The 21,606-nt window shown below is 31.3% G+C and overlaps 1 protein-coding gene across 3 annotated transcripts in view; it reads left to right on the forward strand.

Annotated features, from left to right (window-relative positions):
* Positions 1–900: 900 nt before the first annotated feature.
* Positions 901–21,606, forward strand: part of LOC142328684 (putative RNA 3'-terminal phosphate cyclase-like protein) — a 41,208-nt gene continuing 20,502 nt past the window's right edge. For all 3 annotated transcript variants that reach the window (XR_012757324.1, XM_075372606.1, XM_075372605.1), the window contains exons 1-5: positions 901–1,218; positions 2,167–2,402; positions 11,312–11,482; positions 16,820–16,994; positions 20,716–20,965. Coding sequence is in view for 2 of the 3 variants with exons in the window: in XM_075372606.1 (XP_075228721.1) it covers positions 1,080–1,218; positions 2,167–2,402; positions 11,312–11,482; positions 16,820–16,994; positions 20,716–20,965 (971 nt within the window). In the remaining variant the exon portion in view is untranslated. The remainder of the gene's footprint in view (positions 1,219–2,166; positions 2,403–11,311; positions 11,483–16,819; positions 16,995–20,715; positions 20,966–21,606) is intronic.

Here is a 21,606-nt window from a genome sequence, read left to right on the forward strand (position 1 = left end):
CAGGTTCCAGAGCAGGGGACCGAGAACGGAACCCTGCGGGCTTCCCCTGGTGACGGACTTTTCCACAACTAGGTGCGCATCTTTAAACAGAGCCGTTCGGTTAGACAAATAGTCTCTTACCACGGCCTGTGTGGCTTCGGGAACATTGCGGCGTTCCAAAGCATAGAGGACAGAACTCCAACACAAGGAAGGAAATGCTGTCTCTATATCAATAAAAATAGCCAAAACATATTTGCAGTCGGCGCTTTCCACCTCGGTAAGAGCATTTAAGATGCAATCCTCGGTTCTAACCCCTTTCATGAAGCCATACTGGCCTCGATTTAGAATACGGCTCATATCGATGCTTTCCTCGAGCCCTTGGTAGTATAAGCAATACAGTCAAATAAATCGTAAAAACTGTTTATGAAGTCAACAAACTCAAGAAAGCTTAAAGACTAAAATATAGGTTTAGCACCTATAGTGTAAAAATTATGTTTGTCTGACTATTGTTACCATCTTTATTTCTTTCTACTGGCCCAGTTTAAAAACAATTGAGCTATGACCGTAATAGAAATAACAATTAGTAGCCCGTGAAAATGTCATGCCATGCCATGCCTGACCGTAATTCGGACATCGACGTGCTACATATTTATTTTAACGAAGACGATATAGATGAAATTATTGTGAACCTTGCAAGGAAAGAAATCAGCTGATCCGGAAGCTTGAACGATGAACTACAACTTATTTTGTATTTTAGAAGAGATTTGGAGGCCTTACTAATAGTATTTTGAGATACAAATAATTTAAGTAGAAATAAGTGCCAAGAAAAATATAGATTGAGTAGAGTGAGTGAACGAACCAACAAATTGTTACCATTCACTAAGATTGCCATCCTTTATACCGTTCATTCGTGTACGAATTATCAAATAAAGGTTATGTGTACCATTACACGTGAATTCAATGTGTATATTTTATCAAGTTATGACATTTATTGAGATGGATTAACTTGCAGTTCTGTATTTTGATTACTGTTTAATTAGTAGATAATTCTGTGGATCTTTCCAGATTTTTGCTGTTTTTACAGAACTGATTATTTAACTATGGCAGCGGATAATTCAAATGTTCTGTGCTTTAAGGGCAGCAATTACATGCGACAGCGACTCTTATTATCGGTTGTCAGTGGTAAGGCTATCAGAATTACCGATATAAGAACTCGGGATGATGAACCTGGTTTAAAAGGTAAGATTTGAGTAGCTTTTAAGTATAAAATTCGAATATTTTCTAAAGGTAGTATTAAGACTAAAAATGCTTAACTTTCGTCAAGAAAGTCGAGCTTTAATTACCTTTTTTGTCAACTGATTTAATTTACTTCGTAAGGTCAAAACTTGTGAGGTAAGAATACAGTGTAAAAATCTACCCTTGAGTATAATACTAAGTCTTGCATGTATGTATATATATTCAAGCCCAGATGAAGTTAGTCTTTCTACCGCACAGATCGGGGTTGTATTTATTAAATGACTTATTTATTATATGCTATTACTTAAATTATAATTTATTGAAGCTTATATGTCAAATATACAGGATTTTTAAAAAAATATACAAAGATTTATTAGAAAATTAATAAGAAAATGAAAAAACATTTGTTCTGTCTGTGTCTCTTAAGTCTTGTCACACAGTTGAAGTTGTTATACGATATGGTTTCAAAATCATGAAGAATCTTAAGGCAAGAACTATATTTACATCACTTTGCTGTAATAACTTATGTATAGGTTATTTCAGATTGGTAGAAATTTTTCTTTGAATATTGGCTATGGCCGTACACCATTTTTAACCATATTCTGCTGTAAGCTTTCACTGTAACAACCGTTTCCTTGATTGAATAAGGTATTTTAGATATACACAACTGCAAAGAACAGAACTACTATATTTAATCATGAACAGTTTATGCTGACAACATTAGAAAAAAGTAGTAACAAACAACCAATAGTAGTAGCAGGATTAAAGGTGATACTCAAATAACTGTAGTTTGAGCTGGCTTGGTTCAGTTTTCAGTTGTTCACTTGGTATAATATCAGTGTTGATGGAAGTTTGTGCATCTTATCACTGGACAGTGCTTTCTGTATTTAAATTCTTTAAACTTTTATCTTTTGTAAATACTATTGAATTTTTTTAATGATCTTCTTTCAGAATATGAAGTAAATTTACTGCGACTCTTAGATAAAATGTCAAATGGAACGTGGCTAGAAGTTAATGAGACTGGTACAGCATTTTCTTTTACACCAGGATCTTTGATTGGTGGTTCTCTTATTCATGAATGTTGTCGACTACGTGGTATAGGTTATTATTTAGAAGTAATTTTAGCATTAGCACCTTTTTGTAAAAAATCTCTCAATATTACACTTAGAGGGGTTACTAATAATCAAGTAAGTTTATTTTTTAAGATATTTCTATATATTTATGTATATATATTACTTTACTGAAATTAATCTTTTTTAAGATTTATGTTATTTCTCTGTACTGTTAAATTATATTTAAATTCTATTAAATAAAAGATATGTCTTATCTCAATATTCTGTACTAGGTGGTTTATTTAATAGAATGTAAATATAGATAATATTATTATGTATTTAAAGTATTAAAATTACATAAGTATTGTCAAACATACGTATTGTAACACTTCCCAAAACGTATGTTTTTATATATTTGTTATTAGGATAATCATATGAACTATTGTGTTACAATCCATGTTAAACACATTTTTTTTGTGTGGTGCTCCCCTAAATAACTGCTAATTGTGTATTTTTTACAGCATTTTAGTGTAAATTTAAGCCAGAATTTACCGTTTGCTTGATCGACTATAATTTTTGTGATAACCAACCATCAATTGCAAAATTTTTAAAAACACTCATCGCAATTTATGTTTATTCTTTTTTTTTCAATTCAACCTCAATTCAGTTGAGAATTTAATGGAGCTTTTCTCATTCTTGAAGTTCTTGATCTGAAGGGATTACAATTTTTTCTTTTGCATTTGGAATATTTTTCCCTTTTGGAGAGAGTAAATTATTCTCACAGAATTTCCTAATAAAGACCTATGTAAATTTTTGGGTCTCTCACCTTCTTAAAGTGTATATAAAATTCACACTTTATTGGAATTAATATTATCATATCTGCGATAATAATATTTTGTTTGTTTTACAAGCAGTAAGAAATTACCAGAGAATATTAAGTATAAAATTCGCAAGAATATTTTTGTAATTATTAAGAAAGATGACACGTATTCAAAAGTCAATAATCGTGACATAAATTGTTGTTTTGCTCCACATTGATTGCAAATATACAAAAGAAATTATTGCCTTATTGTAGTTTTTAATGTATAAAGACTTTAAAATGATTATCAAAAAATACATATTCGGCGAGAGTAATGTTTGAATTTGTATCAGTATTCTCTTGTTTTTACATTTTAAATTGCCAAATTTAATATTTAATGAGGTTAAATTAGACCTTAATGAGCGTTAGGTTATGTTGATATTGTACAGAATCATTAGTTACCTAATTGTAACCATGAATTTCTTGATTTCTTAATTTCAATAAAATTGCGACAATTTCAGTTATTGATAGATTGTAATGAAACATTAACATGATTAAATTACAAGAAAACTAAATTAAACGAAACCCTTTGTATAATAATAAATTTACAATTAGCACAGTAAAAATGACAATATAAGCTAAGGTTATTGACTTTCGAATGCGCGTTATCTTTCTAAATAATTACCAATATTTTAACTGAAATATAAATCATTGGAAATCTTATGGTTGTTTTTAAAAAAATTAATAATTACTTCATTTGGAAAAATTTTTAAATGAAAAAAGTTATATTTTGCATAAAATCATGAATAGTTTGCTAAATATGGAAGTTTAGTTAAATATGAAAATAATTTTTAGTAAGTATTAATGAGAGAATCAGTTTTTTATACACTATAAAATCAAAAGGTCCATGCTTAGATTTAGGATCATGAATTTCATTAGAACAAATTACAAAAAATTAAATATATGGCTCTTTTAAACTTCTTTTCTTAATTTTTTTTCAATGAGCAATAGAAATTTCTTTTGGCGACTTAAAATCTGTACCAGTTTTCATTTTGTTTCTTACTTGGTCTTTCTTTGAAAACATGACAACTAGTTGTTTACAACTTTCTTGTTTCTCAGTGGTTTAAAATCAATCTTTATTTCCTTTTCCAAAACAAATACACTGTTACAAAAAGTACAAACATTGTCATTCTTACAATAGGATCAAAAAACTTACTGCATAAAGCTGTACACATGTTCATCATCACCTGCTATCTGACCATTCAATAAAACTAGATTAAAGTCATAAAAAAAGAACAACAAAGTTTCCTGATTATTTAACTCTATCTGTAAAGAGTTTCTATTAACTCTTTCCAAGTGATAGATATTAAAAATAATATTCTCTAGGATAACGTGTTGTATCACAGAGTTTTTATTAAAATTCCCCATTATCAAGAAATTCTACTTTTCACACTTAATTAAATATATTGCTTGAGAATCCAAATTCAATTCTATGATATCATTATCAGCAAAATCTAAATACTTTATCATATTTATTTCCTTTTATGATTCTGTAATTAGTGCCTCCACTTGCCTGCCTGAATAAAGAAGTTTAACAGCAGAATACTGAATTACTTCATAGGTTGAAAATTTATTTTTTAACTTTGAAATGTCTTTCGTCATAAATAAAATTTTCAAATTATAAACAGATTTGTGGTTAACTAAAAGAATTTCTGTAGTTTAACTAAAATACCGGGTAAATTAAAAAAGATAATTAATATAAATGTACTTCTATTCATTGATACTTTCAGTGTTAGGTTTATCATTAATTCTAGACTGATTTACTAAAAGATACTGATCTACTTCAGAATGAAAAAAAGTTGATAATTTTCATGACCGGTCACCTGTTTTAGCAAAAATTCTTTTACTTTTCCTAAATTTTTTTTCCATATTCCAATTTCCTAAATAACATTTTTATTGAAGAAATCATTGCAGAGTTCATTGTAATGATAGAATTTTTCATCTATAAAGATTCGTTTATTCTGGGATTCAGGGTATAGTATGCTTTCTGTAAATACTTCCTCTTTCAAACAAAGTTTTTAGATTGATTCACTTTTTGTTATAAAATGTAGAGATAAAAATGTTACTACCCTTAAGCTTTCCACAGTTGTGCAGAACTGTAATTTTCTTTTAAATAGTTACAAGAGCCAATGAAAAAAATTGATTCTCTTACCTGATTCAATACCTAATCTTATTACAGAATTAATTTCTGATCTTTTATGCAGACTATCATAAACTTATTACATAAATCTAATTTTTTTCCTTTTTACTTTTCACAATTATCCACATTTTTGCAATTCTGTAAAATATTGTATTGTCTCCCTCTTCATCGAATCAATTTAATGAATGAATTTAATTTTTTTTTTTATAATTCTAACTGGAATTTTTTAATTTTCCATGTTCAAATCAACTAGCCTTTTGTTTTGTTCTTGGAGTAGACAATAATTACTTAAAGTAGTGTTTTCTGTTTTGATTTCCACTTTTAATTTTTCCAATAATAATGAAAACTGTTGAGGTTCACTGACATTTTCAACAAATCAAACAAAATAGTATAATTGGGCATTAAAGTAAATTAAATAATTTAATGATGAAAATGTTTCTTCAACATTAAATGAACAAAGAGTGAAATTCAATAAGAATAAAGGTACTTGCGAAATATGCCAAATAGTTAGGCAGTTTATCATAAAAAAAGTAGGAAAGTAAACAATGATAACAGTAAACAGCCCTATTTCATGTACGTCATGGTAATACAGCCCAACTGGCCTGTAGCCAATTTATTCCGGTGTACGACATGTATAGCATGTAATTTTTTTTTCATAACTAACCTAAATATATTCATTTTGTTAAATAAAATACTACTTACTGGCTTAAATTGCTTTACAAAAACACTGATGATAAAGAAACAGATGAGCATACACTTTAATACAAAATGAACTTAAAAAGTCACTTATATTTCACTGAAAAACACAAAACTTCATTGAGGAAACTAAGCATGTCCAACTTCAACCAGATGTAAACTTAATTCTTAACTCTATACATCCTATACTGTAACTCCTGCATTCTTAACTCTGTTTACACATCCTATACTGTAACTCCTGCATTTGCCCCAAAATTATTTAGTAAAAAATTCTGGAAATAACATTTCATAAGCTTCAAATCATATAAGTTTTAATTTATATAAAAATCATACCGTTTTTGTAAAATTGTTTAATAGGAAAGGCATCTGTTTCTCCTGCTACTGTTCTGTAAGTACTAAATGGCTTATTTAGGAAATCTAACTGCCACCATTATAAGCCTGCCAGTATCAGCTAAAAATTCTGCCAAATTTACAATTCAAAATATTTCATTTTTACAACCTGTATTATATAAATAAAACTTTCATTAAAGTAGATTATTATATATATATATATATATATATATATAGTAGCATGCAAATTAATCTGAACACAATAAATTTTTTGTTTATATCAAAAAGTGTGGTCACTACTTGACCACACACACACATTCTTTAATTGTCTGTGTAATTTGACATTATTGTTCTTTGTTTATTTAGCAGTTTTCATTTTATAGATAGTCTTTTGTGGAAGTTTATTTCATTTTTACTTCCTTCTAAGAAGTAAAGGAGGAAGTATTGTGATCTTGAAAATTTTCGGTGTCCAGATCTCAATGGATATATCCATTTTGATCATCCCTGAATTCATTTTGACTAGTTTCGGTGTGACGTCGTACGTACATACATACATTAGTATCTCGCATAACTCAAAATCAATTAGCCATAATTTGTTGAAATTTTGGATTTAGGACTGCGGTTGAAACATCTAGTTGTGCATCTCCCATTTTGATTGAGTTTACTGGAACAAAAGTGTCTAAAAAAACCCAAAATCCAAAAAATTTAGATTTTGGACTTTTTTTAACACCAGTAATAAGCCATCATTGAAAGCTTTTCAAAAATATATCATACATAAGTGGTACTTATTTTCATTGATTCCAGAGTTATAGCCAAATAAAATTTTAATTAATGAAATATTTGGACCTTACATGGGGAAGGCACATCGGTTCACATCAAATTTCATCTCCTTTTTTAACCTTTTTTTTTAATTTAAATATATTAATTTATTAATAATTATTGATCTTTGATTGTAAAAAAAAGTTTTGCAATAAATAATAATTCAATAGTAACAATAAAAAAAAAAAAATGAAAAAAATCAGAAGTTGTTAGAGAAATAAAATGTTATGTTCTTCTCATTTTAATTCAAAAATTTTTACAGAGGTTAATTATTAATAAATCAATTTATTTAAATTAAAAAAAAAAGTTAAAAAATAATATGTGTTTATGAAGTCGGATTGGAACTGATGTGTGCATGGTTACGGTTCTGACATGTTCTCACTTACACCACATAACTACTAGAGCAATGTAAAACAAAATTAATTTATAAACTAATATAAAATGCTGGTACAGACACCACAAAAAAATGTGATGCAGTGTGATATCCATCAAAATGCAATTGTGTAACTGTCTACATTATTAGAGTTGGAAGATCATATCTCGCTTTCAAATGAAATAAATTTAAATGAAGTACAGCAAAAAATGTGTATATGTAATTTAATAGGCATACAAGGAAGTTATGTGGTGCCCACATCAGTTTTTTTATTACACAATCGTATTTTTTGTTCTGTTATCTTGAATATATAATAACAGACATAACTCCTAGAAAGCATTCAAAAGTTGTTTCTCTTTCTGCGTATACCAGTATGGCATGACAAATAACTTCTGAATGTGATTTTGGACTAAGGACAGTGAATGGTATTTTTAAATAATTTAAAGAAACTGGTTCCTTTTCACCTCAAAGGGAAGGCGAATGAGGCTGTAAAAGGAAAACTACACCAAGACGGATAAGTTATTAGTGAGAAAAAGTAAACTTAATTCAAAATTGTCTACTGTGGACTTAAATCAAGAACTAGCAGCCAGTGAAACAGATTTACATGTGACAGCTGCTTGATGCCAACTTTCTGCAGCTGGACAGAAAGCTTGTCAGCCAGCTAAAAATTGCTTTTAACACTACAAAGTGCAAATAAAGGCTCTTGTGAGCTAAAGCACATGCTAACTGAATCAAAGAAGACTGGAAAGATGTTGTGTTTTCTGATGAGTCATATTTTTATTACAGGGGCAAAGGGTTCCATACCATTATGGTAGAAAAGCATCAGATGAAAATACATATACTGGCTCATATCCAACAATCAGTTAAACATCCCCAGAAAAGAGTTTTTGGAGTTGTTTCACAACTGAAGACCCTCAGATGTGGGTTGTGACACAACTTCAAAACAAATTTCTACTAGGCAATGAAGTGCTCCAACAAGATCTGGTGCCATACGATACTGCTGAAAAAGTGGAAAAATATTTTGAAGAATGAAACATTAAAGTGCTCCCATGGACTGATAACATAAACCCAGTTGAAAATATTTGAGCAATAGTTAAAAAATGACTAAAGAATTTTACTCCAAAAATGATCTCATTAAAGCAATATTATCAGTATGGTTTTGTGATGAAGAAATCAAACAAGTGTGTAGTACAGTATTAAATAGATGACAAAGTATGTTTATGAAGTGATGAAGAATAAAGGAGGGCATTTTAATTACTAGATACTCAAATTGTACACGTATGATTTTTTTTTTAAAAATAAAGTTACGTTTTAATAAATTACTTTCTTGTGTTCGAATTAATCTGCACATTACTGTGTGTGTGTGTGTGTGTGTGTGTGTGTGTGTGTGTGTGTGTGTGTGTGTGTGTGTGTGTGTGTGTGTGTGTGTGTGTGTGTGTGTGTGTGTGTGTGTGTGTGTGTGTGTGTGTGTGTGTGTGTGTGTGTGTGTGTGTGTGTGTGTGTGTGTGTGTGTGTGTGTGTGTGTGTGTGTGTGTGTGTCTCTGTGTGTGTGTGTGTGTGTGTGTGTGTGTGTGTGTGTGTGTGTGTGTGTGTGTGTGTGTGTGTGTGTGTGTGTGTGTGTGTGTGTGTGTGTGTGTGTGTGTGTGTGTGTGTGTGTGTGTGTGTGTGTGTGTGTGTGTGTGTGTGTGTGTGTGTGTGTGTGTGTGTGTGTGTGTGTGTGTGTGTGTGTGTGTGTGTGTGTGTGTGTGTGTGTGTGTGTGTGTGTGTGTGTGTGTGTGTGTGTGTGTGTGTGTGTGTGTGTGTGTGTGTGTGTGTGTGTGTGTGTGTGTGTGTGTGTGTGTGTGTGTGTGTGTGTGTGTGTGTGTGTGTGTGTGTGTGTGTGTGTGTGTGTGTGTGTGTGTGTGTGTGTGTGTGTGTGTGTGTGTGTGTGTGTGTGTGTGTGTGTGTGTGTGTTGGCTGAGCAGCATAAAACCAAACCGATACAGTTAAACACTGTTGCAACATAAATTTTGTATTTACATTACAAAAGTTTACATACTTACCATATTTTTACAAAAGATAATCGAAATGAGCCCTGTGCAGCAGCAATTCACTTTTGTGCTCCAGTAACATTTTTGTTAGTACCATCGATTTCTTGTTGAAAATTTGCCTTGAGTTCATCAGTATTATGGGGATTTGATTCATAAATTTTATCCTTCAAACAGTCCGAAAAGAAAAAATCATAACTAGACGAATCTGGGAATTATGAAGGCTACCACTCTCTGCAGACAGATTGTTCTTCTGTAAGAGCTACATGAATCATTTGATATTTCAGATGTTGCTCCATCTTCTGGCAGAAGCCTCTTTTTCATGATTTGTTAACTGTGCATAGAATTCTTTGAAAATTATACTGGACAATTATGTATTGACAGTCTGGTTTGGGACTTCCGCTTGTGGGGGTGACCGCACTGCTGGGGTATGTTAACCTGTACGGCCGGGGGCGTGGCTTCCCTCCCCCAATGGCGGTTGTGATCATGACTTGGTAATGCCACACGAGACACCATGATGCGACCGGGTGGGGGTGCGGGGTTTTTCCCTGGCCCCTGCGTGGACCAGAATGGGGTTGCATTCCCCTTGTTAGGTGACCTAAATTGGTCGACTTAATTGAGTTTAGGTCTGAATGTCTATGTTGCATAACACATAATTTTGATTGGTATAAGTGTTGCACTGATTTAACTTTAAACTCCTCGTTCATTTTCTGAAGCATTCACAGTCACGAATGGTGCTGTCAGATTTTGACTAGGCAAGGGGTTTGCGCTTCCACAGTTTCGTCGGTTAGTTTGAGGGAATCATGTTAGGTTGGATGTGAAGATGTCCGTTTGAGGCCTACGTGAAGGCGAAATCCGATTTGTATTTTACTGATGCAAATATCTGCTGATGCATTTACATTGGTGCGTTCCGACCAATGACTGTGATGTAATCAGTTTGCTCCCTATAGGGTTGGGATGACAATCTGGTTAAAAAATATTGAAACCCACTATATGATTTCCAGATACAGCACTTCAACAGACACAGATTTTCTCATCTTGAAATGAAATTTTACTTAATGATGTTTTGGTTCAAACATCTGGTAAGGATTTTCAGTCATCCAGTACTGGTGTGCAAATTTAATTGCCCAAATAAATGAAACCATGTCTCATCAGGCGTAAATAGAGTATCGGTATATCTCTATTCATTGTCAATGTTTTTGAATTTTACGACAAGATGTGTATTTTACATCTCTTTGTTTTGACAACTTGCATAATAGATTTTTTTTGAACCAACAGAAATTCTCTTTGAATATTGGCTATAGCCTCTGGACCCCTAATGGAAGCTGCCCTATTTTGTTTTCCATTCTAAACTGACCCATTGTGTAATATTTGTTAACCAAATTATGTATGCTACTCTGCTGGGATACTGGCATTTGGAAGTTATTTTATGAATATTTGACACATTTCTTAAAAAGATCCAGAGTGTACATAAGCTTCCACTATAATAATCATTGAATAAGCTTTTAGAAGAATACAACTGCAGAAGAAACTCCACTGCACTGAAGCATGAGTAGTTAACAATTGATAATAGTAGACAAGAGAAGTAACATTCTTAATCAGTAGTGGCAGTAGTAATAGCAGCTACGCTAGCAGCGTTTTAGATGACACTCAAATTACTGCAGTTTGAACCAATTTTGTGTGGTTTTAAGTTGCTCATCCAGTGTGTATTTATATATATATATATATATATATATATATATATATACATACACACACACATACACACATAACTGATAATGTTGTTTCTGTTTTATATAGAAAGACCCTTCAGTAGATGCATTTAAAAATGGAGCTTTAGCAGTTTTACGAAGGTTTATGGTTGTTGATCCAGGTCTTGAATTGATTATCAAAAAGAGAGGAATGGAACCTCAGGGTGGTGGAGAAGTCACCTTAAATTGTCCTAACATCAAACAGTTGAAACCAATTATGGTATGGGTTTCATAATCATAATCAGTTTATGTTTACTTAATTGTACGTTTTTACTTCAATATCATAAAGAAAAAACATAGTTATTTTAAAAAATCTCTTACATTTAGCCATTCTGATTTATAGCTATTTAAAATTTTTAGTTTGACTAACATTTATCAGGCTGATGTTTTTTATAATTTTCATTATTATTCTCTTGACATGACACAACATGTTGTCATCTAGCAATATTATTGATTCAAACAAGACATGTGTTTGAATCCAGCTTTTTGTAGTTGACAAGTTATATTGCATTTCAACAAGAGAAATAATAATGAAAATAAGAAAATCAAAACCCATAATATTCATATAATATTTAAAAAATTTATCTCAAAATAAATTTTACAAAAAGATCTTAGCGTATGGTTATGTTTTAGTGTTCTGCTTATACAACACCTAGCTTGTAAATAAAGTATCAGATTTTATGTTACTAGAATATTATTACAATCACATAAACAAATTTGTCAATAGAGTGAAGGCTAAGAGACAGCATCAAGGTGTTAATAGAATTAAAATTTAAAACACAAGTGCTTTAGCTTGATCTCAACATCAACCTTCTATTTAGAAAGTCAAGTGTTAATCCTTTGTATATCCTGATATACAACACTAGCCTTAATGTAGATCAACTCCAGCTTGGTCTAGTGGTAAATTCTTCATTGTAAATCAGCTTTCGAAGTCGAGAGTTCTAAGGTTCAAATTCTAGTAAAAGAAGTTACTTTTATACAGATTTGAGTACTAGATCGTGGATATTGGTGTTCTTCGGTGGTTGGGTTTCAGTTAACCACACATCTCAGGAATGATCAACCTGAGACTTACAAGATTACACTTCATTTACAGTCATATATATCATTCTCATTCTCATTCATAAGGTATTCAGTAATACCTTATAATGGTTCCGGAGGCTAACATAAAGAGAATCGTAATAGAGGCAGTAAGGAAGACTCAGATATAAGAAAATAAGACTATATATTTCTACTTATGATATATGTAGTTAAAGATTAACAAGATAAAGTGATCGATCTTCATAAGAGAAATCCAGTAACTGAAAAGTGGTTGGGAATAAATATAAACAAAACTGCATACACAGTTGGAAGTAAAAATGGAAACAATATTCTAACAGGGAAAGAGAGAGGGTATAGGAAATTTTTTTTGTCTCAGTCATTTGACTGGTTTGATGCAGCTCTCAAGGTTCCCTATCTAGTGCTAGTCGTTACATTTCCGTATACCCCCTACATCCTACATCCCTAACAATTTATTTTACATATTCCAATCGTTGCCTTCCTGCACAATTTATTCCTTCTACCTGACTCTCTAATATTAAAGTGACTATTCCAGGATGCCTCAATATGTGGCCTAAAAAATCTGTATTCTTTTAACTATATTTTTCCAATTGCTTCTTTCGTCATCGATTTGCCGCAACACCTCTTCATTTGTCACTTTATCCACCCATCTGATTTTTTAAAGTTCTCCTATAGCACCCCATTTCAAAAGCTTCTTTTCTTCTCAGGTACTCCGTTCATCCATGTTTCACTTCCATATAAAGCGATGCTCCAAACATATACTTTCAAAAATCTTTTCCTGGCATTTAAATTAATTTTTGATGTAAACAAATTATATTTCTGACTGAAAGCTTGTTTCTCCTGTACTTTTCGGCATTATGTCGCATGTATATTTTTTATGCATGGCTAGTTACACTAATTGTTCTGTATTCTTCACATTTATCTGCTCCTGCTTTCTTTGGTATCATGACTATAACAATCTTTTTGAAGTCTGACGGAACTTCCCCTTTTTCATAAATATTACACACCAGTTTATATAATCTATCAATCGCTTCCTCACCTGCACTGCGCAGTAATTCTACAGGTATTCCGTCTATTCCAGAAGCCTTTCTGCCATTCAAATCTTTTAATGCTCTCTTAAATTCAGATCTAGTATTGTATCTCCCCCTTTCATCCTCTTCGACACTCTTCTTCCTCTATAACACCATTTTCTAATTCATTTCCTCTGTACAACTCTTCAATATATTCTACCCACCTATCGAATTTACCTTTCGTATTATAAATCGGTGTACCATCTTTGTTTAACACATTATTGGATTTTAATTTATGTACCCCAAAAGTTTCCTTAACTTTCCTGTATGCTCCGTCTATTTTACCAATGTTCATTTCTCTTTCCACTTCTGAACACTTTTCTTTAATCCACTCTTCTTTCACTAGTTTGTACTTCCTGTTTATAGTATTTCTTAATTGTTTATAGTTCCTTTTACTTTCTTCATCACTAGCATTCTTATATTTCCTACGTTCATTCATCAGCTGCAATATATCGTTTGAAATCCAAGGTTTTCTACCAGTTCTCTTTGTTTCGCATAATTTCGCTTCTACTGATTTAAGAATTTTCTTTTTAACATTCTCCCATTCTACATTTTCTACTTTATCTTTTTTACTCAGACCTCTTGCTATCCTCCTCAAAAATCTTCTTACCTCCTCTTCATCAAGCATCTCTAAATTCCACCGATTCATCTGACACCTTTTCTTCAGGTTTTTAAACCCCAATCTACATTTCATTATCACTAGATTATGATCGCTATAATATATGCTCCAGGGTAAGTTTTGCAGTCGACGCGTTGATTTCTAAATCTTTGCTTAACCATGATATAATCTATCTGATACCTTGCAGTATCACCTGGCTTTTTCCATGTGTATATTCTTCTATTATGATTTTTAAACTGGGTGTTGGCAATTACTAAATTATATTTCATGCAAAACTCTGTAAGTCGGTCCCCTCTTTCATTCCTTTTGCCCAGCCCGTATTCACCCACTATATTTCCTTCTTTGTCTTTTCCAATGCTTGCATTCCAGTCTCCAACTATTATTCAATTTTCATCGCCTTTTATGCTTTTAATTGCTTCGTCAATTTCTTTGTATACACGGTCAATCTCATAATCATCATGGGCGCTTGTAGGCATATAGATGTTAACAATCGTTGTCGGTTTAGGTTTCAATTTTATCCTTATTACAATGATTCTATCGTTATGCAATTTCAAATACTCTACTCTCTTCCCTATCTTCTTGTTCATTATGAAACCGACTCCTGCCTGTCCAGAGCTACATTTTCTTGGAAAAAAAGCTGCTGTAGTTTTCCATTGCTTTCAGCTGCACAGTACTCAGAGGACTGAGTGATGTTGATATGGCCATTTAAGTCATCCTGACCTACGCCCGTAACAACTACTGTAAGAGCTGCTGCCCTCTTTCAGGAATCATTCCTTAGTCTGGCTCTCAACAGATACCGCTCCGATATGGTTGCACCTTTGGTCCAGCTACTCTGTATCACTGAGGAAAAGTTAATAGGAAAGTTAAGGATATTAATTATTTAGGGAAATTATTTTTGAGGAACATATGAAAATGAATGCACAAATGAAAAGGGTTTTGCTATGTAATAATCTTAGTTACTTACTGAAGTGGAAGAATGTGTAAAGCAAATGTAATAAAATGTAGTAAAGTGGAAAAAATATCCAATGATAATTTCTTGATGAGTACTAATAAAAGGGAATGAGAGAAAATTAATAAATTCTGTGAAACAAATATGAAACTGGGAGGGATGATATTTCCATTTTACAGAAAATAAAAAAGAACAGGAAATATAAGCTCTACAGTTACATTGGATTCTATATTACAAAGATATGATTAGATTTATATTTTAAGGATAAAAAAATGAGATGGGTATGCAATTTGATAAAAGTAAGAAGTGAGAGAATACTAGAAATACAGTGAGTGTGATCAGTGGGAGATTGAAAAGGAGACAGATACAGATAGAAGATTTAAGCAGACAGAAGTCATCATGAACCCTTTAAGGTTTGTTGTAATCAGGTATGTGCTTAATTTATTATATAACATTGTTGATTTTCTTTCATCCATTTCTGTTTTATGTGAAAGGTATATTTTCTATAAATTTATGAATTGAAGATATCCAGATTACATTTTTATAAAGAACTAATAAAAATCTAGAAATATTTCTAACTTTTATTCTAAAATGAAAATTTTAGATTCTGATTTTTTTTATAACCTGTTTTTGAGCATTTTATTTATTCTAATAACTGTTTAGCATAGCTCTTACTTTTTGTTTATTTTGTATGCTTATATTATAAATTTGCATATGTTTGGACTGTTAATTTGCATGTGTATGACAAGATGAAAATCAGTCTCTGTAATCTGTAGGGAGATATAATTAAACTCCTGCCATTCTTGTGTTCCATAATCAAGAAAGTGATATTTTTAATGGCTAATTCGATATTATATAGCAATTATATACATATAGTTTTTTTATTTTATAATACAATAACATTGTAATATTTTAAAGATAAAACAGTTGTAAATCTTCATTATAGAATTACTTTATAAATTACTTTTATGTGATCTGTGAGTATTTTTTGAGTTTTTTTATGCACTACTTTCAAAGTTTTCTGTAATTTTTTTGACTTTGCAACAAACAAACAAACAAACAATCACAAATTCTCCTTTAGATTCTTAAGATCATAAAATAGCAGAAATAAACCATGTTAGTCTCTCTACAGCTGTTTCTTTATTACTTGTTAAATGATTTTCATGAAATATGAAATGAATTCTGATCTTTCTTTGTAAATCTGCTTTTGGTTTTAGTTAATTGTTGTATAAAATAAAAAATATATCTGGTGTAATTGTTGGTTGTTAGTTTTTCAACCGCATTTTATAATTTTTTTTAAATAGTTAAATAGTTTTAAATTTGTATCAGTTGAAAGAATTATAACAAAAAATTACAGCCTTTCTTCAAACAGATTTATAATTTACATTTTTTTTTTTAATCTTAACCATTTTATAATTAAAGTTAAATATAAATTTTTTGTCAACTTCAAAATGTTTTGTAGTTGTATATCAAAAAGTAGTCGTCTTCATTTCTTAAGTTTATTGATTTAAGTACATAATTAAATTGTGACAATTGAAAGATTTTTACTCTCTAAATTTTCTTTCATATATTCAAAATGTTTGAATTGCTGTAGTATAGTTTACATTAATTGAAAATACAAAAAATATATTTAACTCTTAGATAAGTATGTTCATATTCTTTGTGTTAAAAGATTATTTTCATTTCAACTTAACGATAATTGAATTGTTAATTTTTACTTCCTATAATTTTTCATAATAATTTAATTACCAATGTAAGATGTTTTATTCATTTAATCTATGCAGGGAAGGAATTTGTAATATCACAGCCAAATTATATTTATATTATAATGTTTATTAATTATTTTTTATTTATATATTTTAGTTAAAGGATTGGGGAAAAATGAAACGTGTGCGAGGAACAATGTTTGCATTACGAGTTTCACCAGCACTTTCTAATCGTATGGTTGAAGCAGCAAAAGGAGTTTTCTTGCAGTTTATACCAGATGTTTTCTTTACGGTTGACCATCTTAAGGGCCAGTGTGCTGGAAAATCTCCAGGTAAATTTAATTATCTCATATTTATGAGAGTTCCAATATAGGTATATTAAATTCATAAATAGAAAACTCAAAAACTATTAACAAAACAATAAAATGTAAAATTGGATGTTCATTTTCATTGCCAAACAGTTATCATCAGTAGATACTTGGGTATTAAAGTATTACAGAACTTCAAAGAAGCAGTCAGAAATGGGAAATGATAGAATTACAGAAATAGAAATGTTGTCGTTAAAAATACGAGGGTAGATCCAGAAATAAGGTTCCCATCAATGTTACAAATAGACAACATTGTTTATTCTAATAGAAATTTACATCGTTGGAAAGAAGAAACTTTGCTCTATTTTTCTACATAATCGCCATCTTTTTCTACGCACTTTTGTAGATGATGCTCCAATTTCTGTATTCCAATGTTATAGAACTCCACCACCAACCCATTGAGGAAGCGTTTCACCTCTTCTTTGACTTCATCGTCACTCCGGAAGCATTGGCCACTCAAGTGTTCCTTTAACTTTGAGAACAAGTGATAATCACTAGGCACAAGGTCCGGACTGTAAGGTGGGTGGGGCATGTCCGTCCACCCAAAGTATAATAAAAGTTCCTGGGTTTAACGGGAGATGTGAGGTCGGATGTTGTCGTGAAGTAGTGTTACACCAGCTGTCAGTCATCCTCGCCGGCGGTTCTGGATAGCTTGCCTGAATTTTCCTAGTGTTCCACAATAACTGAGTTGATTGTTGTCCCAGGTTCCATGAAATCGATCAGCAGTATACCCTTAAGAGCCCAAAAAACACTGGCCATGACTTTGCCAGGAGAAGGAGTTTGTTTGAACTTGTTTGCAACTGGTGACCCTGAGTGACGCCACTGCTTGGATGAACAGACATACACTTGTCGCTATACACCTCTGTCAACTGACGATGAATATCCACGAGTGGAGTCCCTTTGGCATGCAAAAAGCGAATTACAGAATGAATCTCGCACTTGGCAGGATCAACAAGTGGAACCTCCATCTCGGACGGCTGCTGAGCCAAGACTGAGCAGCACAGCAAAGCACGGCCGGGCGGAATCGAGAGTGGAGGAACAGCCGCGCACAGCAGTGTTGCCAGATTTTGCCTCGCACCTTCCGGTGCGGCTGGAGCTCTTTGGGAACCTTCTGGATTGATCCTCGTATTAACATTTAGTACGAGTATATAAAGAAACACTTCTTACAAAAAGAATATTTCTCCCTATGTTTGTTTAGTAAAATTAAAAATAATTGATGTAATAATTGTAGTAAAATAATAGACTGTTCATAGTGAATAGTGAGTTTTGGTATTTAGTTTCAACTTGGAAACATTAGCTGAAAGTTTAAAAATTAGTGTTAGCTTATAAAATATTTTACAGCTCTTTCTTTCGTTCTTTCATAATTTTTATCAGATTCTTAATTCAAAATGGTATAATATTATGAAATACAAGGGTCATTCAATAACCAAAGACACAAGTTTCTCTGAAGGTAAAATGGTTTATTTAATCAATGTGACAATTCTTTCACTTTTCAAAAAAATCTCCAGCAATATTAATGCATTTGTCCCTCTTCTGAATCAGCTTATTTATGTCTGCTGTAAAGAAATCCTATCCTGATATTGGCAATCAATTTATTACATTTTTTTTTTACATCCTCATTGTCATTAAACTTCTTAATATGTAGTGCTTCCTTGAGTGGATAAAACAAGTGGAAGTCTGTGAAGGCTGAGTCAAAACTGTGTGTGGATGAGGTAGTACTTCCCAATTCAATTTGTTGATGGTTTCTCGAGTTACCAGGCTCTGGTAACTGTTGGTTACTGTTTGAAGCCGGGCTGTATCAGGAAGCAGAATGATGCCTTTTGCACTGAGATCCAGTGTGTTTTTTCAACACTCTGCTGGCTTCACTTTGTTGATAAGCACATCACAGTAGTATGTATACTGTTTATTGTTCACTGATCTAGAAAATAAACAAAAACTAGGCCTTTTGCATCCTAAAAGATTGCCATCATGATTTTTCCTGCTGATGGTTAAGTTCAGAATTTTTTCTTGACAGGTGAACTCATGTGTTTCCACTCCATGCTCTGTTTTTTGATCTTGGTTCATAATGGTGATTCCATGTCTAATCACAGGTTAGAAAAATCTGCAAAAAAGCATCACCTTCCTGCTGATACTGTTGTTTCAGCTCTGTGCACTTGCAAAGTCTTGTTTCTTCTTATGGAAGAAATCTATCAACTCTTCTGAAACTCATCTTGCACGTGTTTTACAGTACTTGAGTTTGATTGTGATAGTGCGTTATGAACTGTACTGACACTTACTTGTAATTTTTCAGTTATAATCTTAACTGTAATCTGTCAATCTTCTTGGATGAGAGACTATGTGGAGTTTAAAGCATTGAAATTGAAACTTCAATTGGACTTCCTGAATGTAGTGAATCACTGAAGTTCAGCTGTCTTTAAATTTTTCTACCCGCTTTAAAAATTTCTGTAGTCTTACAATTTTATCCACGCAAGAGTAAATGTTAACCAGTTTTTCATCTTCAGAAAGCAAAAAACTGATCACTTTACGCTGTTCAACTAATTTATAAACTTCAAGAAGACTCACCATCATAAAATGAGATTTTTAGGTTATAAACAAAACAATTTTTTCAAAAGTCATCACAGGATTTCCAACTTAATGTTCTGAAAGTATCATAACCCTCTTACCAGTTCTTTTTCTTCCACAGCTATTTGCTTCTTAATTTGAATGACCCTCATATTTAAATAAAATTAAATAATTTTTAAAAATCAGAAAATTTAGATTTTTCATATTTCCTAAGTATATTTTTTAAATACCTTAAAAAATGATTTCAAATAAATTTCTGCATTTTACAGTTCAGAATGTGATGTCATTAGACTATCCAGACTTTTATTTACCTGGACCATGTCCTGAGTATCATGTAGACAAGATTAACAGGGTTGAGGATTGTACTATAATTTACAGTAGTATATAAATTAGTATATCTATAAATTTCATGTTAACCTTACCCGTATGATTTCCCTCTTATGATAACATACCCAGTTTTAAACATATAAACTTTTAATGAATTGCCAGTTATTCCTGTATCTTATATTTCACTCTATCTTCCTAAGAGGAGTTGAAAATATCATATTCTGACTTGATTGAATCGTCTTCCTTGTGGACACTAGTTTGACACATCAACTAATATGCCAAACCATTTTTGTTTGGAACAAACTCACTTTGAACTACTCCTATTACCTTGCGTAAACTTTATTGGATTACCGTAGCCCCTAAATAATGTAATAAAAGGAATTTGAGAAAATTTATTACATTTTGCATTTTTCTGTATAGGAATTTCCTTACGTGATCTTTTTCTCAATGATATTTACAAGCAATTATTGTTAATCCTTTTTTTTTAGAGAAAAATTGAATATTAGTGGTAAATTTACAGCTGAGTAATATTTCTTTATTAAAAAAAATAAATCATATTCTTAATGACTGAATAAGTGTTAAAGTTCTGTCTTAAATCTATAAAACTATTTAGCTTCGTAGAAAAATAAAATCTTAACAAAACTACATGTAATAAAAAAAATTATATTAATTTTTTTTTTTTGACAACATTTTATTTGTTTCAATTATTTGATTAGCTGTATTAAAAATGTTTAGTTGTTTTTATCACTTTTTTATATTGCTTTGCCAGTAATTGTATGTATTTTATCTCTTCTAGGATTTGGTGCCAGTATATACGCTGAGACTACAACAGATGTATTTTATACAAGTGATAAAGTTTCAAATCCCCCAACAGAAAAACATTCCGTTCCTGAAGATGTCGGAAAAGAAGCAGCTTGGGCTTTACTGGATGAAATATCTGGTGGTGGTTGTATTGATTCAGCATTTCAGTCTCTATGTTGCCTCTATATGGCTCTTACAACAAAGGATGTTTCTCAGTGTGTTATAGGACCCTTATCACCATACACGTTAGTATTTCTTTATAATTACTATAACTCAAAATAGTAATGAAAAATATAGAAAACACATATAATTTATTTTAATTATGAATTAATTTTATTAATATATATTTAATAAGGAGGAATAAAAAATAGCATAAGAATAAGTAGAATTTAATTCATAATAATATTACTTATAAAATGAATTTTGATTCTTGTAGTATATGTTTACCGAGAAACATTTGGTACCTATTAAAATAGAAATTCAAAATTATCAAAGCTGATAGAAAATCTGATTTATAACTAGCACAAATTACAGATATTTAGAAAATAATTAACGAAATTTAAGATTAAGAAAAATTGAATATTACATTGAAAATTTAAATTTTAAACTCATGTTTTGACTGTTTATTCTACATTATGATTTCTGAGATAACATAACATTTAACAACTGTTAATGTATGATCAGATATTGAAGTAATATTTTATTGCTACTTATTTTTACATCAGATTGTGATTTTGAAATAGTATTGCACTAGTGTCACTTATATATGGCAAATGACTATTCATAGCAAATATTATTACTGTCATATTACATGTGTAGATTAAAATATAAAACAAAATAAATTTATTTATATTTTGTAGATTAGAAAAGTATTTATATCTAAAAC

The sequence above is a fragment of the Lycorma delicatula genome, chromosome 8, assembly GCF_047948215.1.
Source record: "Lycorma delicatula isolate Av1 chromosome 8, ASM4794821v1, whole genome shotgun sequence".
Taxonomy (NCBI): Eukaryota; Metazoa; Arthropoda; class Insecta; order Hemiptera; family Fulgoridae; genus Lycorma; species Lycorma delicatula.